This window comes from Nelusetta ayraudi, unplaced genomic scaffold (genome assembly GCF_046127955.1).
Source record: "Nelusetta ayraudi isolate G7.1 ecotype Tasmania unplaced genomic scaffold, CSIRO-AGI_Nayr_v1 ptg000015l, whole genome shotgun sequence".
In the NCBI taxonomy this organism is placed as follows: Eukaryota; Metazoa; Chordata; class Actinopteri; order Tetraodontiformes; family Monacanthidae; genus Nelusetta; species Nelusetta ayraudi.
Window position 1 is genome coordinate 1,256,312 of NW_027466065.1, and position 23,115 is coordinate 1,279,426.

The following is a 23,115-nucleotide window of genomic DNA, read 5'->3' on the forward strand; positions in this document are numbered from 1 at the left end:
CTTTATAAGCAACATATTATGTGTAACTGTATATATTGCCATTGTTATTATTACCATTTATTAAAATAGGATCATTATGATTTTTTCGTACAAATCACTTTTCTGTAAATACAATAGAGGAGGCAGCTAAATAACAGCAGGGGCTGAGGAAATAAAGTGTATTTTCAGTGAACTAATGTGTCCTCAGTCTAATTATATCACCACAGCACTGAGCTGACCAAACATGGCCGACAACCCACAGGGTGGTGCAGGGCTTACAGGCTTGTTGCCATGAGAACAGAGGAGCCTTCCCCCCCTCCCTCCCTTTCTCTCTGTCTGCCTCTGTGGGACACACACATACACACAGAGACACGCACACACAGAGTCACATGCACACTCGTACATACACAGTATTACAGTGGAATCTGCCTGGCTTTGTGATCCGCGCTCCGCTGACTGGAGGCAGGAAGCACAGAGAGGAGCGAAGGGGACACTCCACATCTGTTTTGGATGGTGAGTGCCGGCTGGCCGGTTATTGTTTGTTTACATACTGCATCCTTAAGCAAATCTGCTCCCCATTATGGACGTATGGAAACTGCAGTTTGTTGGCTAGCCGTGCTGCAGGAAGAAGGTATGTGCCACATGTGTGTGTTTTTGTTGGGTCTTTTTCTTGTGGTTTTATTCCACTTTCTTCATGGAAGCTGTCATCGTAATGGTAATTCATAGCTGGGTAGCCATAGTGAAGTCAATTCCCTCCACCCCTTCCCCCCCCTTCCACTGCTGAATGCATTAGTCTAATGAGATGTCTGCAGCCTGTGCACCGAGCAGCAGCAGTAGTGTGTTAACCAAAAGGGAGACTGCCACATACAGCAGGAGTGAGATGGCTTTTCCTGTGTGGCTCTGGATTTAGATTCACCTTTCGTCTCTTTGGATTTTTTTTTTTTTTAAAGACAAATAGGGCTTAGCTCTGTGGCTGTCAAAATAGCAGGCGGCAGGTAATAGACCTACCTCTCTCAGGTTTATTGGTGTGAGATCAGAGCAGGCTGCAGGATGCAGGATGGAGGTGCTGCACCCCCCTCTCTACATACACACACACACACACACACACATCACTAATGCAGGGCAGCCTTTTGTGCCGCTGGATTATAGCATTGCTCGGCTAGATGCTTCTCATCTCTCTGCTCTGCTAGCCTCTGATGTTGTGCTGCGACCCTGACAGCCATCACTGTGTCTGCTCCAAATCGATGCTAATGCTGCTCTTTAATACGTGGCCGCTGATGTGCCAGGCGCAAGGCGCTTGTTTCCGTCGCCCCAGCTCAACCCGCTTGCTCCCCTTTGTCTCCAGCTCCAAATGAGTGTACCTCCAGCAACGGCACAGAAGTCAGACGGCAACAACAGTGAGATGCAATCAGCTGCAGTGGCGCCCTCCTTCATCCCCAGCCAGTCGGGGAAGATACCAGGCAGGAAGAGAGGGAGACCCCCGCTCCGCAACGTCGCCAAGATGGATTTCCCGAACCGTTACCCGGAGTCGCTCCCTCTGCTCAAAGTGCCGAAAAAGAGGGGGAGAAAGCCGGGCTTCAAGGTCAGTTAGTCCTGGGGTGGGAGGGTCGAGAGGTTTGGCAGTTGTGAGTGCATCGTGTTTAAAAATAATACACAGAAAAGCACTGACACACAGGTCTGGCACCTATAAATTATTTGATAAAGCCACAGAATTTGCATCTCATATAGTTCAAATCGAATCGAATAAACTTTATTGATCCCTCATGGGAAATTCACTTAAGGCTGCCGGCCATTTCCAACAAAAGAGGAGAGAAAGAGGACAAAAAAACCCCCAAAAAACAACTCTCATACTATGCTCCATTAGGGAGTACAGTGTGGGACCGAAAAAAAAAACAAAAAACCTTGGCAACATAGGCACAGATAACAACATCACCTGACTCAGTACTCGCAACAGGGAAAGGGAAGTGGGAGTATTCCAGTGTAGGAAGGCAGCAAGCCACCTGCCGCACCAGGGGGATACAGTGGCGAAGGTGTTGTTTGGGGGGTGGAGTTGGAGTGAGTGCCGAATGTGCATGTGTGTGTTGTCCTTGGATGCATGTGTGTGTAGGCCAGAGAAGGCCGCTCCGCCTGGTCCACAGTCTCTCGCCTCGTTCCACCGGATGTTATCGCAAAGACACAGCAGTCATAGACAAGTGTCCAGAACAGTTTGAGCCCGTCCAGGTGATTCTGAGGGACGGGTAAGGGAAAAAATGAGATAGCACAGTGTGTCAAGCTGGTATAATCTCCAGGGGAAAAATGGTGGCAGTGACCTCACCAAGGCCACTGCAGAGGGAAAGCCGAATAACAGAATAGAATTTTTGGGTTTTAGGGCAAGCAGGACATACCAATAGACTTGGCTACTCCATTTGTCCATTCTGGTCCCCAATAGGATCCACTTTCCTTTGCAGAGCCAAAAGCTTCTCTGAGATGCCATCCAAGCTGTTAACCATGTCGCATTTCATCGCAGAAAGCACCAGCCCCAGGTCGCATTTCAGCTCTGAAATTGCCACTGTCTGAGAGCCAACAGCTCTACCAACCTCAAAAGTCACGACGGGCAGCCTTTGGGGGCCGTCGACCGCTGTCACCGTCTTCTCAATTTGCGGATAAATCAGGACAAAGCCAATTCCAATCAGCAGAAGCCCTGTTGTCAAGGTTCCATAAATGTAGACATCTTCAACGTCCTCCCCCCACCTCTCCCAGCCGTCCATCACATACCCCGAAGCAAACATCTTGTCGGGGTAGACAGGCTCCCCTAAACCTGCGTGTCTCATAGAGATAATCTTGTCAGTTGCGTTGAGAGACCAGCTGATCAATTCCATGGTGATTTAGTTTGAAGAATAGAGCAATGAGAGGCTCTGAAAGTCAAGACAGAACAGTTTAAGAGCTTAAAACAATTCTTCTGCAGTATGTTTGACAACACAAAATCCACAATATGCATCTAAGTCTGCAGATTTATTATTATTTTAGTACCAGCACTTAGTGAATACATCATGCACTCAACGTCAATAAAGCCCTGCCAAAAAAAAAAAAAATCAATTTTCCCCCTGCAGCTAAAACCCAGGATGGTGATGACGCCACTGGCCATCTCTCCCCCAAGCAGCACCCCTGAGCCGGACATGAGCTCCATTCCTCAGGATGCCGCAACCATCCCCCACTCGGCCACGCCCCAGGTGCTGACAGGTAGGCCAGAGAGATCATCAATGGTCTTATTGCATTAGAGTGGATTCCTGATGTGATTAAAGACCTGCTGATCTGCACCCACGTCTTTCTGCCCCTCCTCAGTGTGCATCTACATCAACAAGCAGGCAAACATTGGCCCCAACCTGGACCGCAAGAAGATCCAGCAGCTCCCGGATCACTTCGGACCCGACCGGCCCTCAGTGGTGCTCCAGCAGGCCGTCCAGGGCTGCATCGACAGCGCCTTCCAGCAGAAAACAGTCTTCACCCTGCTGACGCAAGGCTACGGAGGAGAAAAGATATCAGGTGTTGTACAGAGACGTCCCTCAGGTGTTGCTTCTTGCTTTGTAACTCAATTTGTGCAAGTGTGCGGCTGCTGGGATTTAAAGTAGGTCCACCTGTTTGGATCTTTCAGCCACGTTCGATGGGAAACAGCACCTTCTCAGCCTGCCTGTGGTGAACAGCATCGACTACGTGCTCCGCTTCCTGAAGAAACTTTGTCGCAGCTTGCACTGCGAGAACCTCTTCAGCGACGAGCCCATTACCCAGCACAGCGGTGGCTCCTACCAGTCGGATGGTACCTTCAGTTGTTTCCCACGTCTAATGAAGGCCTGAGTGACAGTCTGAATTAATTCTTTCAGCTGTTTCTGATTCTTGCCCTGTCTCCCAGCTGAAACGTCCATGGCGGAAGATTACCATTTGGACCAATCTGACGGGAAACGCTACTCCGTCGATCCCGGCGACTCTGCTTTCAGCTCCATTACGTCATCCTACTCGCCAAAGTCCTCATACGGGTTTCGCACATCACAGCAGTTTAACAACAGCTCAGCCTCAATGAGTATGTGCCGACAGTCGTCGACCAGCCCTAATACCTTCTCAGAGAGCAACAGGACAGGTGGGGAACACAGCAAACTTCCTAAAGTGTAAAGGGTTTTGTAGCTTTATTTCCCCCAATGATTTTTTTCAGTTTACTACTCTCATTTCAGGATATAATGCAACGTCAGAGTCCCAGGAATCCAAGGCTCCTCCCAACAAGGACCCGTCCACCTGGTCTGTGGAAGACGTTGTCTGGTTCATTAGGGACGCGGACCCGCAGGCTCTGGGCCCCCACTCAGATGTCTTCAGGAAGCATGTAAGTCTGCGTTGCTTCACATCCAGAGAACGTTGTCCTGTCTGCTTGCCACCAACGTCTCCTTTTGCTTCTCCCAGGAGATAGATGGGAACGCTCTGTTGCTCCTCAAGAGCGACATGATCATGAAGTACCTGGGTCTCAAGCTGGGGCCAGCCCTGAAGCTTTGCTACCACATTGACAAGTTAAAGCAGGCTAAGTTCTGAAAACAAGCGACAATGAAGCCCATCCACTAATCACAGCATCCAAAAAGAAATGTCCATGTCTGTGAGCCAAGTGAGGAGAGCAGGTTTTGCAGGGACCAATTACTCGAGCATCACCAAAAGTAAGAAGCAAAGTGTCGCACACACACTTTTATTGAAATCAAACCAAATTGTCAGAATTGTCTTTTAAAAGTGTGAAAAATGACCAGAATGCATGTATCATTCATGTTGGCTTCTTACTATAAGATGACTTCACTCAACCATCTTATACTGTACCTTCATTGGGCTAATTTAGCAGCTATTGTATTTTTACCACTCAACAAAATGGTCACAACCCAAACCTTTTAAAGCCACTTGGGGCGGCAGACAGAAGTTTTTAACACTGCAACATGTTACTGCCTTTTAGCAAATGCTATCACTCACGTGTAATTGCTGAGGACAATGTACGATCTTTGGCAGCTAAACATTACACAATTGTGTTACTTTTTAATTGCGTCGACAAGAAGAAAACAGAACTTTTGATATTTTGAAATCTGTAGGTGTGGTTGAAAAAACTGAAAGTGCTCCAAAAGAAGTGATAAGCCCGATCACTCAAAGCCGTCCCTCTTCCTGGAATCCACAGACATGATTTTCACAAATTAACACCTTTTTTCTCTCTAGTTTATGATTTTTGTCAAGATTTTAACTGAAAACCACCGATTGTGGAACCTGTCTTTTTTTAAACATTTCTACATACAGTAATATATACATACTATAAGGAGTAATGAAAGGATAGCATACACAAATTTGTCTCCCTTTAGCACAGCTGTCTGCTGCATGCAGATTCCACATTATGAGTAAAAGTATATATTTATTTACACTGTATAATCATCTTAAAGACATTAAAATGAAGATGAAATCCAGAAAATCACCAACCACTATCAAATCTCGCTTTGCTAAAAAGAAAGCCTGTAAAAGTTTATTAAAAATGTGCATTAAATGCTAAAATACTTTTAATTGAGAATTTTAAAGAAATCATTTTGGTAATATGTTTGCTTTTCCACATTACTGTGTAACAAGAATGTCATATTCACATTGAATTTGTCTTTAATTTGTTTAATTTTAATATCAAATTTCCAGCATCACCTAAACTAATTTTTTCCATAAAGAAAAACTGTCTTGAGTTGTATGAGGAAAAACTAGAACATTGTGAATGTGATACATAAATATATATGTTTGGATACACAAGATTGCCTGACAGTTATTGCCACAAGTTTATCAATTATAATCAAGCATAAAAATCTTTCAGTGTTAAATAAAAAAAATAAAATTGTAAAAACACAATAACCACTGAGAAAACTATGTGTAAATGGGGATATTGTATTGCTTTTGTATACCACTTTTGGTGTACAGTATGCATCCTTTTTTAAATCAATTTAACCTTTGTAAGTGAATGCTGCTGTAAAAAAAAAAAAAAACAATTACATGTAAGCCATGCCTAGTGAGATCAAGCTAAGGTGTTTTTACTTTAAGAATCACTATGGATAAGAGTTTTAGGGGGAGCCGAGTAGGTCTGTACTGGTGCTGGTGCTAAAACTATCTATGTATTGAACTGTATGTCTTTGTGTTTGTGAGGCGTAAAGAAAGTTATGTGTATTATGTACTGTATGTGAGTATTAAATTAAGAAATCAATTAATCACATGTTTGTGTGTGGCCTTCAGTGACCACCTGCAGGGGACATTTATTTTTGGGTTTGAAGCAGATAACTTGACAGAATAAACTAGTCTGTGTGGTTGTTTCAGGGTGTTCTCCAAGGCTTCTTATCTGGGATCCTCAACATTTGAATGCTTGTTGTCTAATCATCAGACGCATTTCCTAGTAGTAAAAATGTTGATATTATGATTAAATCATGGTTATGGTTAATGGTTTCATTCGATAGAAAAATGTATCAGGGTAACAAAGCAAAGATTGCTGCAAGGCCTCCATTAGCTCACTATAAATAAACTAAAGTTTGAACACATTTTCCTGATAACGATATCAGTCGAAACTGTATGAGTAGCATGCAGTGTATAGATCATAATTTAAATTCCCCTTAACAAATCTACTATTACTTCTTCTTCTACTAGTACTACTATTACTGCTAATAATAATAATAATAAAATAAGAGCAGGCATTCGCTGTGGCTCAGTCCCGAATAACAAGCTAACAAAGTCAGCTAACAAACACCGAGTTCACATGGTTTTGTTTTTTACACATCACGCATTTCCCAAAAATATTTCTATAGGATCATGATGACGTTTCATGCGTTTCGATGGTCTTTCCCCCCAAAATGACACATTGCACTAACTGACTGAGCAAAGCACCAAAAGCTATTTTGTGTCTATTAATGGCTTTATTATCATTTTATTGTCATAAAACGAATAGATATACACTCAAAGTATTAGCAATGCGTGCGGCTAGCTTTAGCCTAGGTTGAACGCAAGGCAAAACGGACCATTCCTCTCAATGACCATGTCCCTCGTCTCTTGCCGTAGGTTTAGTTTCGTCTCATTTATTGGAGCCACTGTTGACGGCCAAGTCACAATTAGGTGTTTTGGCGTGATCGACTTTAAATTTGGTTGGCCACTCGAGGCCCTTCAGATGGCCACCCAAGATCGAAGCACTGCCGATCGCCTCCACCACCACCCTTTTGCCTTCGATCACCGAGAGACCACACACACACACACACACACACACACACACACACACACACACACACACACACACACACACACACACACACACACACACACACACACACACGTGTGTGAAACATTTCATTAAATCCACTCCTGGACGGTTACATAAAAGACTCTTGCGCACTCCTCCTCATCCTGATCACGGTCCATTTTTTCCCCCCTTTCCCCCCTCCCTTCCCCAACCCTCTCCCGTACCCGCCGCCATACCCTCCACCTCCAATCATAAAATTCCAGACTGACCATCCTCATCACGATGAAGGATCCGGTTATAACGTAACAGGATCCAGCTGAAGCGAAGGCGAGCGGCAGAGCGGCAGAGCGGCAGTTGAACTTATTACCAGGCTGTGATGCGCACGGGTGACGCCGCGCTCCTGTAGTCGCGCATCCACACAACTGAACTGGCGTGGGTTCGGTCCCTGCTGCGCCTCATCTGGATCAGCGTCGGGGGGGAGGAAGCTGAGGAGAAAAAAAAAAATCCAGAAATTTCATTAGCGGCTGATATATATTTATATTTTTTTTCTCTCCACTGAGTGTTATAATTGCAATTTTCCAAGGAGGCGAGCGGTGTTCAGAATAATCCCCCTTTCGGGCAAACGCTTCCACCGGAGGAGGGTTTTCTGTACTTTGCAGAAGCCACAGCAGATTTATCCGCGATTATCAACACATATATTAGGCTCGCAATAAGGTATGTAGCGCGCGCAGACGGGTGCATGTCACGCGTGGTGGCTTTATATCTGGGATGCAGCAAATGTGGGAATGTGTCAGGCGTTATTTTCTCATTCATGTGTGTTTTTTTTGTCAATCTGTTTGAATGGCTGTGGCCGAGGAGAGAGAGAGAGAGAGCGAGAGACCGCGAGAGAGACCGTGAGAGAGAGGGGTTGGCACCTTCGCATCCCCTGGAAAATAACGCCAGCAAACAACCCGAATTCATTCTGAGAGCGACGAATCCAAATTTATGTGTGCAATTGGTTTGATTCACTGTCGTTATCATTAATTCTTGTTGTTTACGTATCCGGTGTGGTTCTGCGACGGCATCGTGGGGGCTGCGTGTCTTCTGCGTGTCGTGGTAAAATAGGTCTTTTCGGCCGAAACACTTCGGGTTTTTTCTCCCCCCCCCCCCCCTACGCCCGCAAAAATGCTTCTAGGTGCAGGATGGTGAGATGTAATCTGAAAATACTCTCACTGCGTCGTTTCCATCGGAATGCAGCAGCAGCAGCAGCAGCAGCAGCAGCTCCCTCTCTCCCTCGCTCTCAGGCGTTTAGCTTTAATGGCAATAACTGGGGATGTCATTGCCCTAAGCCGTGATATAAAACAGTATCGGCTGGCGTCTGTTTGGGGCCCCCCGAACGAGTCTTTACTGTCCGCGATCGGCGCGATGCGAGACGGATGTTTCTCTCCCCTCCAAGAAAACGCCGCAGTGGACGGAGTGTCCGCGCCGTTTTCAGAGCCTGGGAAAAAAAACCAAAAAAAAAACCAAAAAAAAAAACCCCCACACACAATCAAAATCACGTTTTGTCATCATCCTGCTAAATACTTGTCCTCAAGGTCATTCACACTCAATGCCGTGTTGTTTGATTTTATTTCATTTTGTGACCACCACCACCCCAAACTGCCAAAGTGCGTGCCTGTAATTACCAATCAGGCTCGGTGCGGGGATGGTCAGTACAAGGAGCGGTACAGGCGTGCACTGATGCTCGGCTCTTTGCACTGATTTTGGCTGCAGACCCACATTTCTTGCTGTTTGTTGTGAAAGGCCCGAGCCAATGCGGTGCTGTGTGCTGGTGGAGCTGTCCAGCCTGCTGCTGCTGCTGCTGCTGCTGCTGCAGATGCAGATGCAGAGACGTGCGGACCATATGCTGCTCCCGAGTGGTGGAGGTCCCCACAGTGTTCCCGCCGCTCACATATGCAAATATTCCTCCGCTGTCTCATTTGTTAAATTATGTATCGAGAATTGACGCATTCTTGGCCACTTAATGTCATTTGCCACGCCACCGGTCAATAATTAATGAATCCGGGGCCTCTGACGGCCTGCTCTCATGTGGTTGCACAAGTTGATCATGATTGGCACACCACGCAGGCCCCCCTTTTGGTGCAGACGGCCAAACTAATCCAGGGTTGTTTTCGGCCTTGGAACTGGTGACAACTGAGCACAAAGGTCCCACATTGTGTCTGTTTTCATCATGGTTTCCAGGGGGGCAGCCCCCAAAGAGCATTTATCCCTTTAAACTGCATAGATCTCCATAAAACAGCACATTTAGCCCCCTGTTTAAAGCCTCCTGCCCAAAATGAGCTTCCTGAACGAGTGCTTTATGTCGAAAAGGAACAAACAAACAAACAAGGTGGTCAGTCTTTGGATGACATCTGCCAGGGGGTGTTGCCGCTAAGCTGGAAGAGGTAGCAGTAGCCCCTTGTGACATCACAAAGGGCCGAGTGAGAGTTGTGAGAGCGGAGCAAGCATAAGAAATAAAGGACAATTTTTTTTCCCCCCTTCTTTCATACTTAGCGTTAAAAACACACCCACAGCCGCAAAACCTCTAATCATAGCAGAGGCCAAACACATTTCTGAGCCGGATCCCTCATTTATTAAGGCGTGCACACACACACACACACACACACACACACACACACACACACACACACACACTTCCCAAACCAAAAATGCTCAGCCCCCTGGATCCAGCGCTGCTGAGCGCGGGGCTACATCAGAGCGCTCTGCCTTTGTTGTCATTGTCAGGTTATAGGACAGCGTTTGCAGTGGAAACTTGATAACGCCGATCGAAACATTTGATGAATTGGATCCGCTCTGACAGCGATGATCCAGGTCAGTGCAACAACACGGGCCGCAGACTGGCACAAGCAGGGCCAGAAATAGAACGCGCCGGGGACGCGTTTGCTGGCCAAACCCCCACACCCCCCTGCTCCTCCGCCCTCCCAACAACACACATTTACTCTCCGTCTGACGAGGGACGTTCGAAAAAGGAAAAAAAGAAAAGGAAAAAAAAAGGGAGGTGGGGTGGAGGGCGAGAGAGGGGAGTTTTTCTATGCCGGCGCTGCCGCTCGAGCATGGCTAAAGTGCGTTATTCACGTGTTCTTGCACGGCAGGAACCATGGGAAAGCAGAACAGCAAGCTGACTCCCGAGGTGATGGAGGACCTGGTGAAGAACACAGAGTTCAACGAGCACGAGCTGAAGCAGTGGTACAAAGGCTTCCTGAAGGACTGCCCCACCGGCAGGCTGAACCTGGAGGAGTTCCAGCAGCTCTACGTCAAGGTCCGTCTCCCCCACCTCGAAACCCCCACCACACCCCCAACCTCTGGCGCTATCACGGCACAGTCTTTTTTGACGGGGAAGGCAGGTTAAATTATTCAACGCCTCTTCTTCCACGTTCTCCCGCAGTTCTTCCCGTATGGTGACGCGTCGAAATTTGCACAGCACGCCTTCAGGACCTTTGACAAGAACAGCGACGGCACCATCGATTTCCGAGAGTTCATCTGCGCCCTCTCCATCACGTCCCGCGGCAGCTTCGAGCAAAAGCTCAACTGGGCCTTCAACATGTACGACCTGGACGGCGACGGGAAAATCACCAGAGTGGAGATGCTGGAGATCATCGAGGTGAGGGATTACCTAACCGCCCCGCTCTCGCTCTCTCATTAGGGAGCTGAACTCAGGCTGTTTTTTTTTTTTTTTTTTTTAATCGTTATCAGCATGCTGCACACCTGCACGGCCTCGGAGGCGCACGCCATTTCATAACCAGAAAACTGCAGTGGTATTCGGTTACATTGTGCCATATTAAGAACCACAATCAGTCCGGCGAATCTGATATTTCTTTCTGCAACTGGACCACATCGACAATTCCTGTAGGGATCAATAGACGTGTCCCAAATTGCGCACTTCCGTTTGTATACTTGAATGCAGCAGCACTTTGATGCGGCACACCTACTGTGTGCCGCACTAATTTTTATATTAATTTCTGACTGCTTCTTATTCAAGATTGAATTGAAAATTGAAAATTGACTGTTAAGAAAGTATAGGCAACATTTTGCCACATTTTTGCAAGCTTTTCACTGATTGTGAAAATGCAACTCGGTGCACTTCTAACGCAAAATACACTTTGCACTAGTTTGTATTTTTCAAAAATCCTCCGGTTTAATAATTTGTTTTTTATCCCGGCCAAATCAACATCAGTGCTCCTCCCATCAGGGCCTAGCACTTCCTGTCTTCAAGGATTCTAATCTTTTGCCCTTTCAGATGCATTAGCACAGTGAAAGTATAGCCACACAGGGGAGTGGCTCAGCGCAAACTCAGTACTTCCTGTCATTAAGGGTACTTTGGCGAAGAAACTACAGTAGATGCCCGAAAGTTCACAAGTACATGCAAATAACATTTTCGCACGTGAAGTGAGACTTTTCGGAAGTACAATGAAAGAATTCTCAGATGTTGCCAGCGTGAATGTAACGTCTGAATCAAAGGCTGCAGAAAAGTGTGAAAGGACAAAGTTTGTCTGCAGGATGTTAGCACCTGAGCTAGCAGTGGATCCTTTGCTGGACCTCGTCCCTGCTTCGAAGGAGACTAAAACAAGAAAGAACACACGTGGCTGGGGTTGTTGTCACTAACCTGGGAGATGTATCAATGTGATGTAATGATGGGCAGATTACCACAACTGCATGTTTCAGCACACACTTTCTGGAAAGTGGAGCGAGCAGAGGAAGTAAAGGATGCGCTTCTGGGGAATCCTCCGAGAAACAGAAACAGAGAAACATAGATTATTGTAAGATATAGTTAAAAAAAAAATGTAAAAATCGCTTAACATTGGACCTAAAATGACACATATAACTGAAATGTTACATATGAAAAAAAACTTTGCGTGTGCTTAGATGTAGTTGTTGTAGCCAACTTCGACCCATTAGCACCAGGTAAACCGTCGTGCTAATGTCTCGTTGCGCCCTCCTCCGCAGGCCATCTACAAAATGGTGGGCACGGTGATCATGATGAAGATGAACGAGGACGGCCTGACACCGGAGCAGCGGGTGGACAAGATCTTCAGCAAAATGGATAAGAACAACGACGACCAGATCTCGTTGGACGAGTTCAAGGAGGCGGCGAAGAGTGACCCGTCCATCGTGCTCCTCTTGCAGTGTGACATGCAGAAGTGAGCGCGCTCCGACCCCAAACACCTACACCACCACCACCAGGCACACCTCGACCTCCTGCTCGCTCCTCTGCTCACCGATCCCCAATTCCGTCTGTAATACACACACACACACACACACGCGCACACATAGAAAAACACACACATAGAAACACACACTGGACGGCAGCACACAGATGTAATGTCTCATTAGGTTCTCCTCTCGCCATTTCCACAGGAAAACTAAACCTAAACACAAACGATGCTTGGACTATTTTTCAATGAACTCGCTTCTTGTGGTCGTATGCATGAGAATGTCAAATGCTGAATAATTTTAAACCCTAGCTATACGATATCATACGTTTCTATTTGAAAACACGCCAATGTGATTTGTGCACAGTAACCCCACACATTCTCATTCAACCTTTAGCTTGTATATCGGTGGAGCACCGCGTTGAAAAATGATTATGTTTCCCGCAGTATTTAGCCCCCCACTCCCCCCGAACCCTCCCAGTGTTGACCGCTGCAACTGCTGTATGCTTTACATAATAGTAACAGAACAATAATTCCTATGATAATTGTAACTGTCTCTACTATCCAGACTTGTTGAGCTCTTGGAGAATAGAGAGGCTCCTGTCTGTTCCACATGTTCCCACGTGGCGGAACCAAAAAGAGTAGGTTCTTTGCATGCATATATTACGTGTGAAAAAAAGAAATATAATCTCTTACCTTTTACATCTTTAGGTGGTTATAAACAAAAACGAGAAAAAAAGAGGAACCCTTCCAGAATTCATTTAGTATTGTTGCATGGGATGTACAGTGTGTGACTCATTGGACTTTCATTATTTCACCTCCAGTAACGTGGGCGCATGCTTCCCTCCATCCGACGCACGTGCACGCGTGACCTTCTGAGTTTCTGCAAGCTGAGAGGGAGCTCGCAAGTAAACGTTATCTGTTGCTCCAGTGAACTCTGGGGTGTGCAGAGGACGCATTTGTGAAGCATTATTAGAATTATTATTATTGTTATTATTATTGTTTAACTTTATTGCGCTGCTGCCACTTAATTCGGAGGAAAGACCAAAATTATCTCCGTCACCAGGCACAGTCTTCGCCCCCCCGCCACCCTCAGAAAATATCCCAAAATTGGCATCCTCTTCTTTTTCCTGGCTGCTTATTGAATTTGGAGTCGAACTGCTGAGCTTGCTGCATATCAACATGTTTACAGAAAGCAAGAACACTGCAAAAAAAAATAATGATAAAAAAAAAGAAGTGTCGGCTGTTGAATTTTATTGCCCGGGGCTCACTCTCAAGGGCCTTGGGCCTTCTGAGAGCAAGTTCAGGTGCAAATGCAGCAACAAAAAAAAAGAAAGAAAAAAAAAGAAAAGAAATGACCAACGGAGGGAAAGCCTTCCACATGTTTACTGGACACACTGCATTCCTGACTTCTTTTGTAAGGAGAAACTTTTTATCAAAAAGGTCTCGTCTTTTAGTAATTCTGTTCAATTAATTGAGGGTCCTGAGTCGAGGCGTTTGACAAAGCTTCTGAGAGGTAGAGCATCACATGTTGGGAGTTTTTTTTTTTTTTAGCTATTATTTTTGTTTCTAATTTTATTTTGTAGATATTCTCTTTCAACAGTTTTGCTTCCCAGTTCCCAGGCTATGCAAGCACAGACCGAGTGTCTGCTTGTAGTCCATCCCAGTGGTGGAAGTTGCAGAAGCTTCTCACTGTTCTGTCGACGACACGATAAACCCGCCCCAAATACACACACACACACACACACACACACACACACACACACACACACACACACACACACACACACACACACACACACACACACACACACGGCAGGCAAGTACAAGTTTTATCTTATTTATACATTTCAGTCCAGTCACTGCGTCAGATTCTTTGTCTAGTAAATGTTTATATCAAATATGAGAAATCATAATGCAAGTGACTGTATTCTTTTATACATGTGGCATGTGTTGCACCCAAAAATGATTCTGTAGTGATTAAAAATGGAATAAAAATGTCACCTGGCTTTTTCAAAAGACACCGTCTGGCAGGTGTAATGGATGGGAGAGTGTGTCTGTTATGTGGTCTGTGTGTCTGTGTCGTGTGCATGTTGAGCTTTTTTATGTGAACGTTCCCTCAAAATATTTGGTGTGTCTCTATTGAAGTCGCAACAAGGCTCCTCTGAATAACGGCCATTTAACCCCGAAAAGATACATTTACATTGTTTCCTTCATTGTTATTGAAGGAAAAATTTTGGGGCTTAGTTGACATATTCAGCGTTCCAGTAAAACGTAACACATATTCATTAGATCTCAGCACTCGCTACTACACATCAGTAGTTCGCCCATCAAGCCTGTGTTTTTATTTGTTATTTGTTTGTGATTATAGTGTGGAACACAGACAGAGTTAAGGATTATCAACATCAAAAATAAAAGGAAAGGCATTTTTTTTTTCATTTAAAAGGCCAATTAAACAACAACCTGTTCAAAATCTGACACGTCCAACTTGCGAGAACAGCCCAACACACAAACACAAAAATACTATTAATACATTTTATTACATTTATTATTACATTTCTACCACTAGAGGTCAGTCTAAACATGCTCATGATCACTATTTGTGTACTATACTTGCTGTGGATTTTGATGAGGCTAGTTTTGGTAGGATGACTGGAAGAAGAAAAAAGGTCAATGTCAGTTCACTTTAAAAGTGTCAGACATACATATATTAAAATATCAAAATATGCATATAGCAGCCACAGTGTGCCATAAATTAAACTGTATTGTGGATCAGATCACAGCTGCTAAAAATAGGGACGTGAGATCAAGTATCAGAACAGGCATGAAGTTTTTCTCCCAATATACTTTCTTTTAACTAGGTTGTGCTAAATTTTAAAGTCTTGCAAAATGGCTACCAACTCCTCCCCCTTAAGTGAGTGCAAACCACCGAAATACTGTGTCTGTCACACACTGACAAGCGGGGAATTAAAAAAAAAAAAAGTATTTTCAAAAGACAACATGCCTTATAAAAGGAGGCAAACTTTGCGTTCAGAGAGTAGTGCAGCTTACCACACACCAATAACTTCAGTGACATTTACAGCCCACAAAAAGCATCAGTGCTGGCGTGAATGTAAATAACAGCTAATATTTACATCAGACGGATGGCACAAGGCAGTGATGCAGTGGTCTGCAAGTTTATAGAGGAAAATTCTTGAGCTTGTGTGAAAAAAAAATGTACACAGCCGATTGGAGCGCTTATCTACCTGAATTGCTCTTAAGTTTGTAGGTGCTGGGATCCGATGAAGTGTCTGCTCCTCCGTTCACTGTGATGTCTGCAGTGCTGGAGAACAGACAGACATGGAGGAACAGACGAGGACAAAAGCAGAAGAAGCCACCTCATTCCGTGACCTACTTTCCACCGGCCTTCACAAATTCTATCAGTGAATCCCCTCTATTGGTGAAGGTGCTGCCAAGATGGCAGTTTTCCACCAGAGGCCAAAAAAAAGGAATGAAAAAACAAACAAACTTGCAAACAATAAGTAATGGGTACCTTATTTTAAATGATAATCAGATAATCAATTTCACCTAGCTAATATTCACACAAATTCTGGCAATATATTTTATCTGACAGTTTACTGTAATCAAGCCAAATGGCCCCAAAAAATGCCTGTAAGACACATTTATTTGAAAGAAAATGCGAAATGATCAATAATTTCTAAATCCTGCCAAACCATTTCTCCTAACGTGTGACGGCGAAGAGCCGTGGAGAGTCGACACTTCCGGGTGAGCTGACAGCTGGAGGTGGGAGTTGCCTCTTTCAATGCAACGCACACGCTACCGCGGAAGTCGAGTGACGACACCACACAGCCGGTGTCAGCTGACGTGAGCCTCCCGCCTCTTCAAATATACATATATATATTTTTTTTTCAAATCATGAGTTAACATAGCGAACTTACTTTGCTGCCACTGGGAGTCATTTCCTGGATATGAACCATTACAAACAGGTAACTCTCTCGCGTATGGCATAAGTGTTTTTATTTTTTATTTTAATAGAAATCTTGTAGGAATCAGTCGATAATTAAGCCTTCTTAAAGCACGTGTGTATTGGCGGTCACGCCCCTCTTGGCGCTGGACGTCAGTGATGTTGAAGAATTTGTCCTGTTCCCGCAAACGCCACGGAAGGTTCGCCTACAGTCTGCAGGTGAGTTGATTTGACTGCTTTCGTGCTGTTACCAGAAAAGAGCGTCCGTACTTGGTAACAACTTGCACTTATGTTTGATCATGCGTCCACACACACCGGACAGCACGTGTCTCTAATTGTGGACGGGGAACTAAGGGATGGCGTCAGATGAACGTCCACACGTTTGGCTTACCGTCCTGACGCAAAGTGTGCGTGGTGTTGTGTGTGAAGTGTTGCTCTTTGTTTTTAAACCCGGTGGAACTTTGTTTTACTCGTTTGACGTTTTTATCTGTAGTATTTGGTTGTTAGGGACTGACTCTAGAATAGAGCCAGCTTTGCCCAGAAGTGATTATCTGCCAGAATCTGATTTCAGATGCTTTTCTGTGAAGTAAACAGTCATATTGTGCAGATGCACAAAATTGTATGTCCTCAATCATAGCAAAGGCATGCTTCTTAGAAAGCTTTTTTTTTTTTTTTTTTTTTTTTTATTGTTATGTAATATCACAACAGTGCCAAGGAAGAAATACAGACATGATTATTATTACATGGCTAGTAAGTGCAAGGTCCCACCACTGCCTACTTGCAGAAGTACTAAAGCTTTAGGTTGTAGAAGTTTTTGGGGACAAAATATTGAGCATTCATTTTTATATTTTGCCCCTAAAAAGGAAAAAAACTAGTTCAATTGTATCTCCTGGGCAACAGCAAAAGAGTGGACAATAGTAATAAATAGATAAATAACTCAAATAACACCCCCGCTGTTTAATTCCAGACATCAACTTGACACCTAATAATTGAAGATAGCAATAACATTGTTTGGTTTTGCTTTCTTACCTTAAGATGTTATGAGTGGTGGTCAAGGTGTTACAACTAGGGGGCACTTATCAATTTTTTTTTTTTTTTACAGGAATATTTAAAGTTTGAGTTCCACAATGTGCTCAATTCCTGGGCTCCCAACTCCGGGATCAGATGTATCTGTTCTACTGATGAGGGTTAATCCAAACGCCAGCACTGGTCTTGTAGAGCTATGGGTTAACATAGACGATGGAAAGAAGCCCATTTATCAGCAACTGAAGAAGGACATTCAGATTCCTGAAAGGAAATTTGACGGACCAGAAGGGAAATCAGGGGATCTCTGTCTAGTGCTCATCAGTAATGAATGGCACAGAGCTCGCATTGTGTTAACTGAAGGGGAAAATTACAAGCTTTATCTTATCGACCAAGGACAATTCCATGACACCTCTGTGGATGCCTTAGCATGGGGCAAGTGTGACAGTTTTCTCCTTCCTCCTGAGATTGAGTCATGCCTACTGGCAAATGTTCTCACCCTTAAAGACACCTGGCCTGCAAAGGCCAAAACATTGCTGAAGTCTCTCGCTGGCAAGAAGTTTAATGGACTGGTTCAACATGTGCTGATGCCAGACAGGATAATTCTTCTAGACATACCAGATGTTTCAAATGACCTGTGCAAGTGTGACTCTGTAAAGTCTCTTCCTGTTGATGAGTTTAAGTGCTTTGCACTAAAATGCCTGAACTTGCCCAAAGAAGCGAACTTTGAATCCTACTGCATCAAGCAAGGAGAGAATCCCCTGGTTGGTTGCCATGCTGAGAATCATGCACAATATTTTTACCCCGAATTGTCTACCAATACTTTTGAAACTGTTAAGGTCACAGTTGCAACCAATCCATCAAACATTTTTTGCAAACTCCTAATTTTTGGCAAGGCGCTGAGGACATTGTCAGAGCAGATCCACCATCACTACGAAGAGAGCTCAGATTTTAGCGAAGAACAACCAAAGAGCTCCGGTGATCCATGTGCTGCTAAAGGTTCAGATGGCAGATGGTATCGCTCACTACTAAAGCAAAACCTTGGTGATGGTTCTGTAAAGGTTTTTCATGTAGACGAAGGAAACACGGAATTGGTCCCAGTTACAAATATCAAACCACTGCATGGAAAGTTCCTTAGAATGCCTGTAGTCACGTATCCCTGTTGTCTTAACGGGGTCAAAGATGAAGATAAAGGGTGGACCCAGGACCAGATTGATTTTCTGGACTCATCACTCCAACATCAGGCTGTAATAGCGAGATTTGACCACCATAGCGTATCTCAGGGTGTCTATTATGTCACTCTCTATGCAAATAGTGAATCATCCATAAACAAATTTTTCACTGATGGTGCAGGACTTATGCCAACCAGCAAGACGAAGCATGCTTCAGATTTTTATCATCGACCCACTTCTCATGTTGTCTCTTTAGTTAGTCATGAACAAAGCATGAATGTACAAGACAAACTTGCTTCAAATGGTGACATACCAGAAGAAACCATTCCATCCACCAAGAGCCAATCAGTCAGTGGGAGGGTAGAGGATGTTATGGAACAAGTAGACCCTTTTATGCAGAATAATGGTCATCTTCTACCAGCTTCCCTTCCAGAAGAGCATAGTGCTTGCGACAACCACGTGTACTCTGTAGGAAGTTCTGTCAAAGTAAACATATCTTGCATTGAAAGTACACAGAAGTTCTGGTGCCAAAAAACAGAAAATGCTGAATATCTTGAACTTTTTATGGAAGCCTTGCAAAAACACTATGCATTCTCTCATCCTCAGCCACTGGTTGAGTCCATCTGTGTTGCCCGCAATCCAAGCGACGGAATGTGGTACAGAGGAAAGATCATCACCAGTCATTACTCCCCTCTCGTAGATGTGAGATTCATAGATTATGGCGAGATGCAAAAGGTACCCTTGAAAGATGTGAGACCCATTGATCCAGAGTTTTTACAACTAAATGCACAAGCTTTTCAATGTTCCTTGTTTGATCCAAGGAATCCCACAAATTCCAGTGTCACCTGGAGTGAGAGTGCATTAGTAGAATTTCAGAAGTTTGTGGAATCAAGTGTTTTGTCGAACATTGGTGTGAAATGTGTCATAAAAGCTGTCACATCCGATACAGATGGCATGCTGCTCAATGTTGTAGACATCAAAAAACCATCTAAGAGTGCAAGTTGGCTTCTGGCTCAGAGATGTACTCAAGCTGAAGATCATGAAGAGAAGCCTCGAGGGGGCTCAACAGATGCATACATTTACTCAGATTTTGATTTTGTAGTAGGCTCTAAGGAGAAGGTGATGGTGACGGCTTCGACTAGCAGCAGTCATTTTTACTGTAATCTGGAGAAGAACTCTCATCTGTTAACAAAACTTAATGAAAACATCCAACAATTTGTCAGGCAACCGCGGTGTTCTAATCACAAACTTGGAGTTAACAGCCTATGCCTTGCCATGTACAATGATCATCAATGGTGCAGAGGTCAAGTAATTGAAATGTCTAAAAAACCCAAAGTACAATTTGTAGACTATGGCGATACCCTCACGGTGAGTGACAATGACATTTGCCCGCTTCCTGCTGGAGCTACATTAGCTCGGTCTGTTCCAGTGCAGGCTGTTCTACTTGGGTTGTTCAATGTCACAGAAGTAGAAAAAGAAGTGAACCATTGGTTTGCAGATCATGCTGTTGGTCGTAGTTTTACTGCTCTAGTAGTTGCTGAAGGAGACAATGGAAAGCTGTTCGTTGAACTCTTTAAAGACTCTCTGGATGTAAATGCATTGGTTCAAAGGAAGATATCACAAATCAAACAAAAAACCTCTGGCTCTGACAAGAAGATGCCCAGTGGCGGGACATTTAAGAAAGTGCTGAATGAGTGCGCATTGCCACATAAACCGACGAATGTAACAATAACATTGAATCCAACATTGCATGAAGTCGACAGCAGCAATGGAATCTGTGCTGGAGAAGAGTCACTGATTAGTACAAGAAGAGTCACTGCACATGAAAATTACTTTGAAAAAACTTTGGATGATGGTACACTGGAAAAGTTGGATGCCATTCTTGAAATAGAACAAGCAAGTCATGTACTGCTTGACCAGGCTGATTCCATCCATCCCAACCAAGAAAATGAGAGAATATGTCATTATAAGATGCCAGTTATTTCTACAGGCGAGACAGAGGAGTTTTATGCTTCCTGCATTGTTGGACCAAACTACTTCTGGTGCCAGCACAGCAACACAGTGAAGCTGGTAGAGGTATCAAAGCTGGCTCAGAAAAAAGGACAGGAACCGCTAGACCCCAATTTCGTCAAGACTCTTTGCCCTGGAAGTCCATGCATTGCTCTCTTCACAGATAACCAATGGTATCGAGCTCAGGTAACTGAAATACATGAGGATACGTTTGAAGTTATTTTCATTGACTTTGGAAATGAGGCCGAGGTTGACAGGGATAATGTGAGACCGTTACCTCAAGTTTGTCAGGGAACGACTCCCCAGGCCTTCATGTGCTTTTTGAATGGATTTGACAAGGGCTCTGGCAGTTGGGATGACAGTGTTTATGATGTATTTTACAATCTTTTGGTGACTAAACCAATCAGAGTAAAAGTGATGGCTGTGCAAGAAGACACAGAGACTGCACTGCCTCAATTTGCTGTGCAAGTAGAGTGTGAAGATATAGTCGTAAACAATGAAATGCTTAAATACTGGATACCAAAAGACCAAACGAGAATCTTGGAAAACTCTCAAAGTCAAACCCTACTTCACTCTGGACAAGTTGAGTCTGATGAAACTAATTCCTTGGGAATTGATAACACTTGCAGGTACAAGTACCCAACTGTCTCCAACAAAAAAGAAGAAGTGTATGCTTCATGTATTGCTGAACCAGGCTACTTCTGGTGCCAGTATGCCAACACAGAGGAGCTAAACGATATCACAAGGCTTGCCCAGGAGGCAGGGCAGGCACCACTGGACAAAACATTTACAAAGACTCTAGCTCCCGGCAGTCCATGCCTAGCTCTTTTTTCTAGTGATAATCAGTGGTATCGAGCTCAGATAATAAAAAGTCAAGAAAATGGTTTCAACGTTGTCTTTATAGACTATGGGAATGAATCTGATGTTGACAGTAAATGTGTAAGAGCACTGCCTCGAAGTCTGTTGGAGAGAGCTCCTCAAGCTTTTTTGTGCGCTGTGAATGGATTTGACAAGTCACAGGGTTCGTGGGATGATGCAGTTTATGATGTTTTCCACAGTCTCCTGGTTGACAAACCCCTCAGACTGACTGTCATCAAAATAGAGGAGCAAGCAGAGACTGAACCTCCTCAATATTCAGTGGACGTTGAGTGTGGGGGTGAGTCTTTAGGGGTGGCAATTCAAAAATACTGGAGACCAGTACCCAAAGAGCAAGTGACCCTAGTGGAAACATTGTGCAAAGAGGGTCAAACCCAGTCGAGCATGACAAACCAAAGTGTTTCTGAAGAGAATACCTATCCATGCATGTATACGCTGCCAAATATTTCTCTAAGGAAAAAAGAGCAAGTATATGCTTCTTGCATTGCAGAACCTGGGTACTTCTGGTGTCAGTATGCCACGACAGAGAAGCTAAATGAAGTCATAAAGCTTGCTCAGGATGCTGGTCAGACACCCCTGGACATAACGTTTTCCAACACTCTCGGGCCTGGAAGTCCATGCCTCGCTCTCTTTCCCAGTGACAACCAGTGGTATCGAGCTCAAGTGACTCAGAAACTTGACAATGGCTTTCAAGTTTTGTTTATTGACTATGGAAATGAGTCAGATATTGACCAACAAAATGTGAGACCAGTGCCTAAAAGTGTGCTGGAGAAGGCTCCCCAAGCATTTCTTTGCTCTTTGAGTGGGTTTGACCAGTCTCAGGGCTCCTGGGACGACGACATCTATGATGTCTTCTACAACCTGCTGGTGGATAAACCCCTCACATTGACTGTATTTGACACTGTGGAATCCCAGAATGTAGTTCCTCAGCATAAAGTGCAGATAGAGTGCCAAGACTTGGTGACTTGTGAATGGCTGTGTGTAAACACTCTGGTGGAGAAACACTGGAAAAGACGAATGTCCTCTGCTGCAGGTATGGATTCAGGTGAGCAAAACTTTGGTCACTGACTGAAAAATTTATCTGAAAACTGTATTTTTATGGTATTGATTATTTACTCCTTTATTGCATTTTGATTTTTTTTTTTTTTTTTTTTTTACTTTAGTTTACCAGGATGGTGAAGAATGCTTTGACTGAAGTGGCTTTTCAAATGTGCGGTAGGACATTTATTTTACCTCAATTTTTGAAAGCTCTGATTTAAAATTGATTATTATTATATGATCGTTCAAGTTAACATTGTTAATAATTCATCTTTCTGTTGAATGAATGATGGATTCAATTCATTAATTGAATTTAATTTGGTGACAGTTTCATAATTCATGGAACTAAGGATAAAAACAAAATGTGATTGAGTGTGGTTATATTTTCTTTGTTTCAGCCCTGGACCAAAAACTACACAAGACAAACTAAAGCTTTTGTGGAAGATTTAATTGTGACAAATCAGTCTAACCTTTATTGAAAGAATGTATTTTTTTTGCCTACAGCTTTGTTGTTGTTGCATTTACTTTCGCCAAATAAATTAAATAAAACTTTTCTATGGTTAGTGTAAATCAATCAATTAATCAACTACTCTGTTAGTATACTTTTCTTTAATCAGTAAAAACTAC

General features: G+C 43.9%; 3 protein-coding genes across 4 annotated transcripts; all 3 read left to right on the forward strand.

Annotated features, from left to right (window-relative positions):
• Window positions 1–5: 5 nt before the first annotated feature.
• Window positions 6–6,308, forward strand: LOC142886259 (sex comb on midleg-like protein 4). The gene is given in 9 exon segments (XM_076023271.1): window positions 6–434; window positions 436–492; window positions 1,325–1,561; window positions 3,069–3,198; window positions 3,301–3,501; window positions 3,611–3,772; window positions 3,866–4,090; window positions 4,182–4,327; window positions 4,405–6,308. Coding segments are annotated over 9 exon segments (1,350 nt in total). The 5' UTR covers window positions 6–368; the 3' UTR covers window positions 4,531–6,308.
• Window positions 6,309–7,459: 1,151 nt separating this feature from the next.
• vsnl1b (visinin-like 1b) lies at window positions 7,460–14,461 on the forward strand. Its single transcript, XM_076023276.1, has 4 exons — window positions 7,460–7,930; window positions 10,348–10,514; window positions 10,641–10,856; window positions 12,200–14,461. The coding sequence occupies exons 2-4, from the start codon at window positions 10,353–10,355 to the stop codon at window positions 12,395–12,397; spliced, it is 576 nt and encodes a 191-aa protein (XP_075879391.1). The 5' UTR covers window positions 7,460–7,930; window positions 10,348–10,352; the 3' UTR covers window positions 12,398–14,461.
• Window positions 14,462–16,247: 1,786 nt separating this feature from the next.
• On the forward strand, window positions 16,248–23,041 carry tdrd6b (tudor domain containing 6b). Of its 2 annotated transcripts, XM_076023257.1 has the most exons (5): window positions 16,248–16,391; window positions 16,482–16,588; window positions 17,472–22,495; window positions 22,614–22,665; window positions 22,887–23,041. In XM_076023257.1, the coding sequence occupies exons 3-4, from the start codon at window positions 17,497–17,499 to the stop codon at window positions 22,643–22,645; spliced, it is 5,031 nt and encodes a 1,676-aa protein (XP_075879372.1). In that variant the 5' UTR covers window positions 16,248–16,391; window positions 16,482–16,588; window positions 17,472–17,496; the 3' UTR covers window positions 22,646–22,665; window positions 22,887–23,041. The 2 variants fall into 2 exon arrangements, with proteins under 2 accessions (XP_075879372.1, XP_075879373.1); XM_076023258.1 differs by having other exon boundaries at window positions 16,254–16,588.
• Window positions 23,042–23,115: the final 74 nt, after the last annotated feature.

Excerpts from the sequence above, each read along its gene's own strand:
- vsnl1b (XM_076023276.1), top strand. The coding sequence starts at position 10,353 with ATGGGAAAGCAGAACAGCAAGCTGACTCCCGAGGTGATGGAGGACCTG. Across the intron at positions 10,515-10,640 it reads TCCAGCAGCTCTACGTCAAG|TTCTTCCCGTATGGTGACGC; the intron begins GTCCGTCTCCCC and ends GTTCTCCCGCAG. Across the intron at positions 10,857-12,199 it reads AGATGCTGGAGATCATCGAG|GCCATCTACAAAATGGTGGG; the intron begins GTGAGGGATTAC and ends CCTCCTCCGCAG.
- tdrd6b (XM_076023257.1), top strand. The coding sequence starts at position 17,497 with ATGTGCTCAATTCCTGGGCTCCCAACTCCGGGATCAGATGTATCTGTT. Across the intron at positions 22,496-22,613 it reads TGCTGCAGGTATGGATTCAG|TTTACCAGGATGGTGAAGAA; the intron begins GTGAGCAAAACT and ends TTTTTACTTTAG.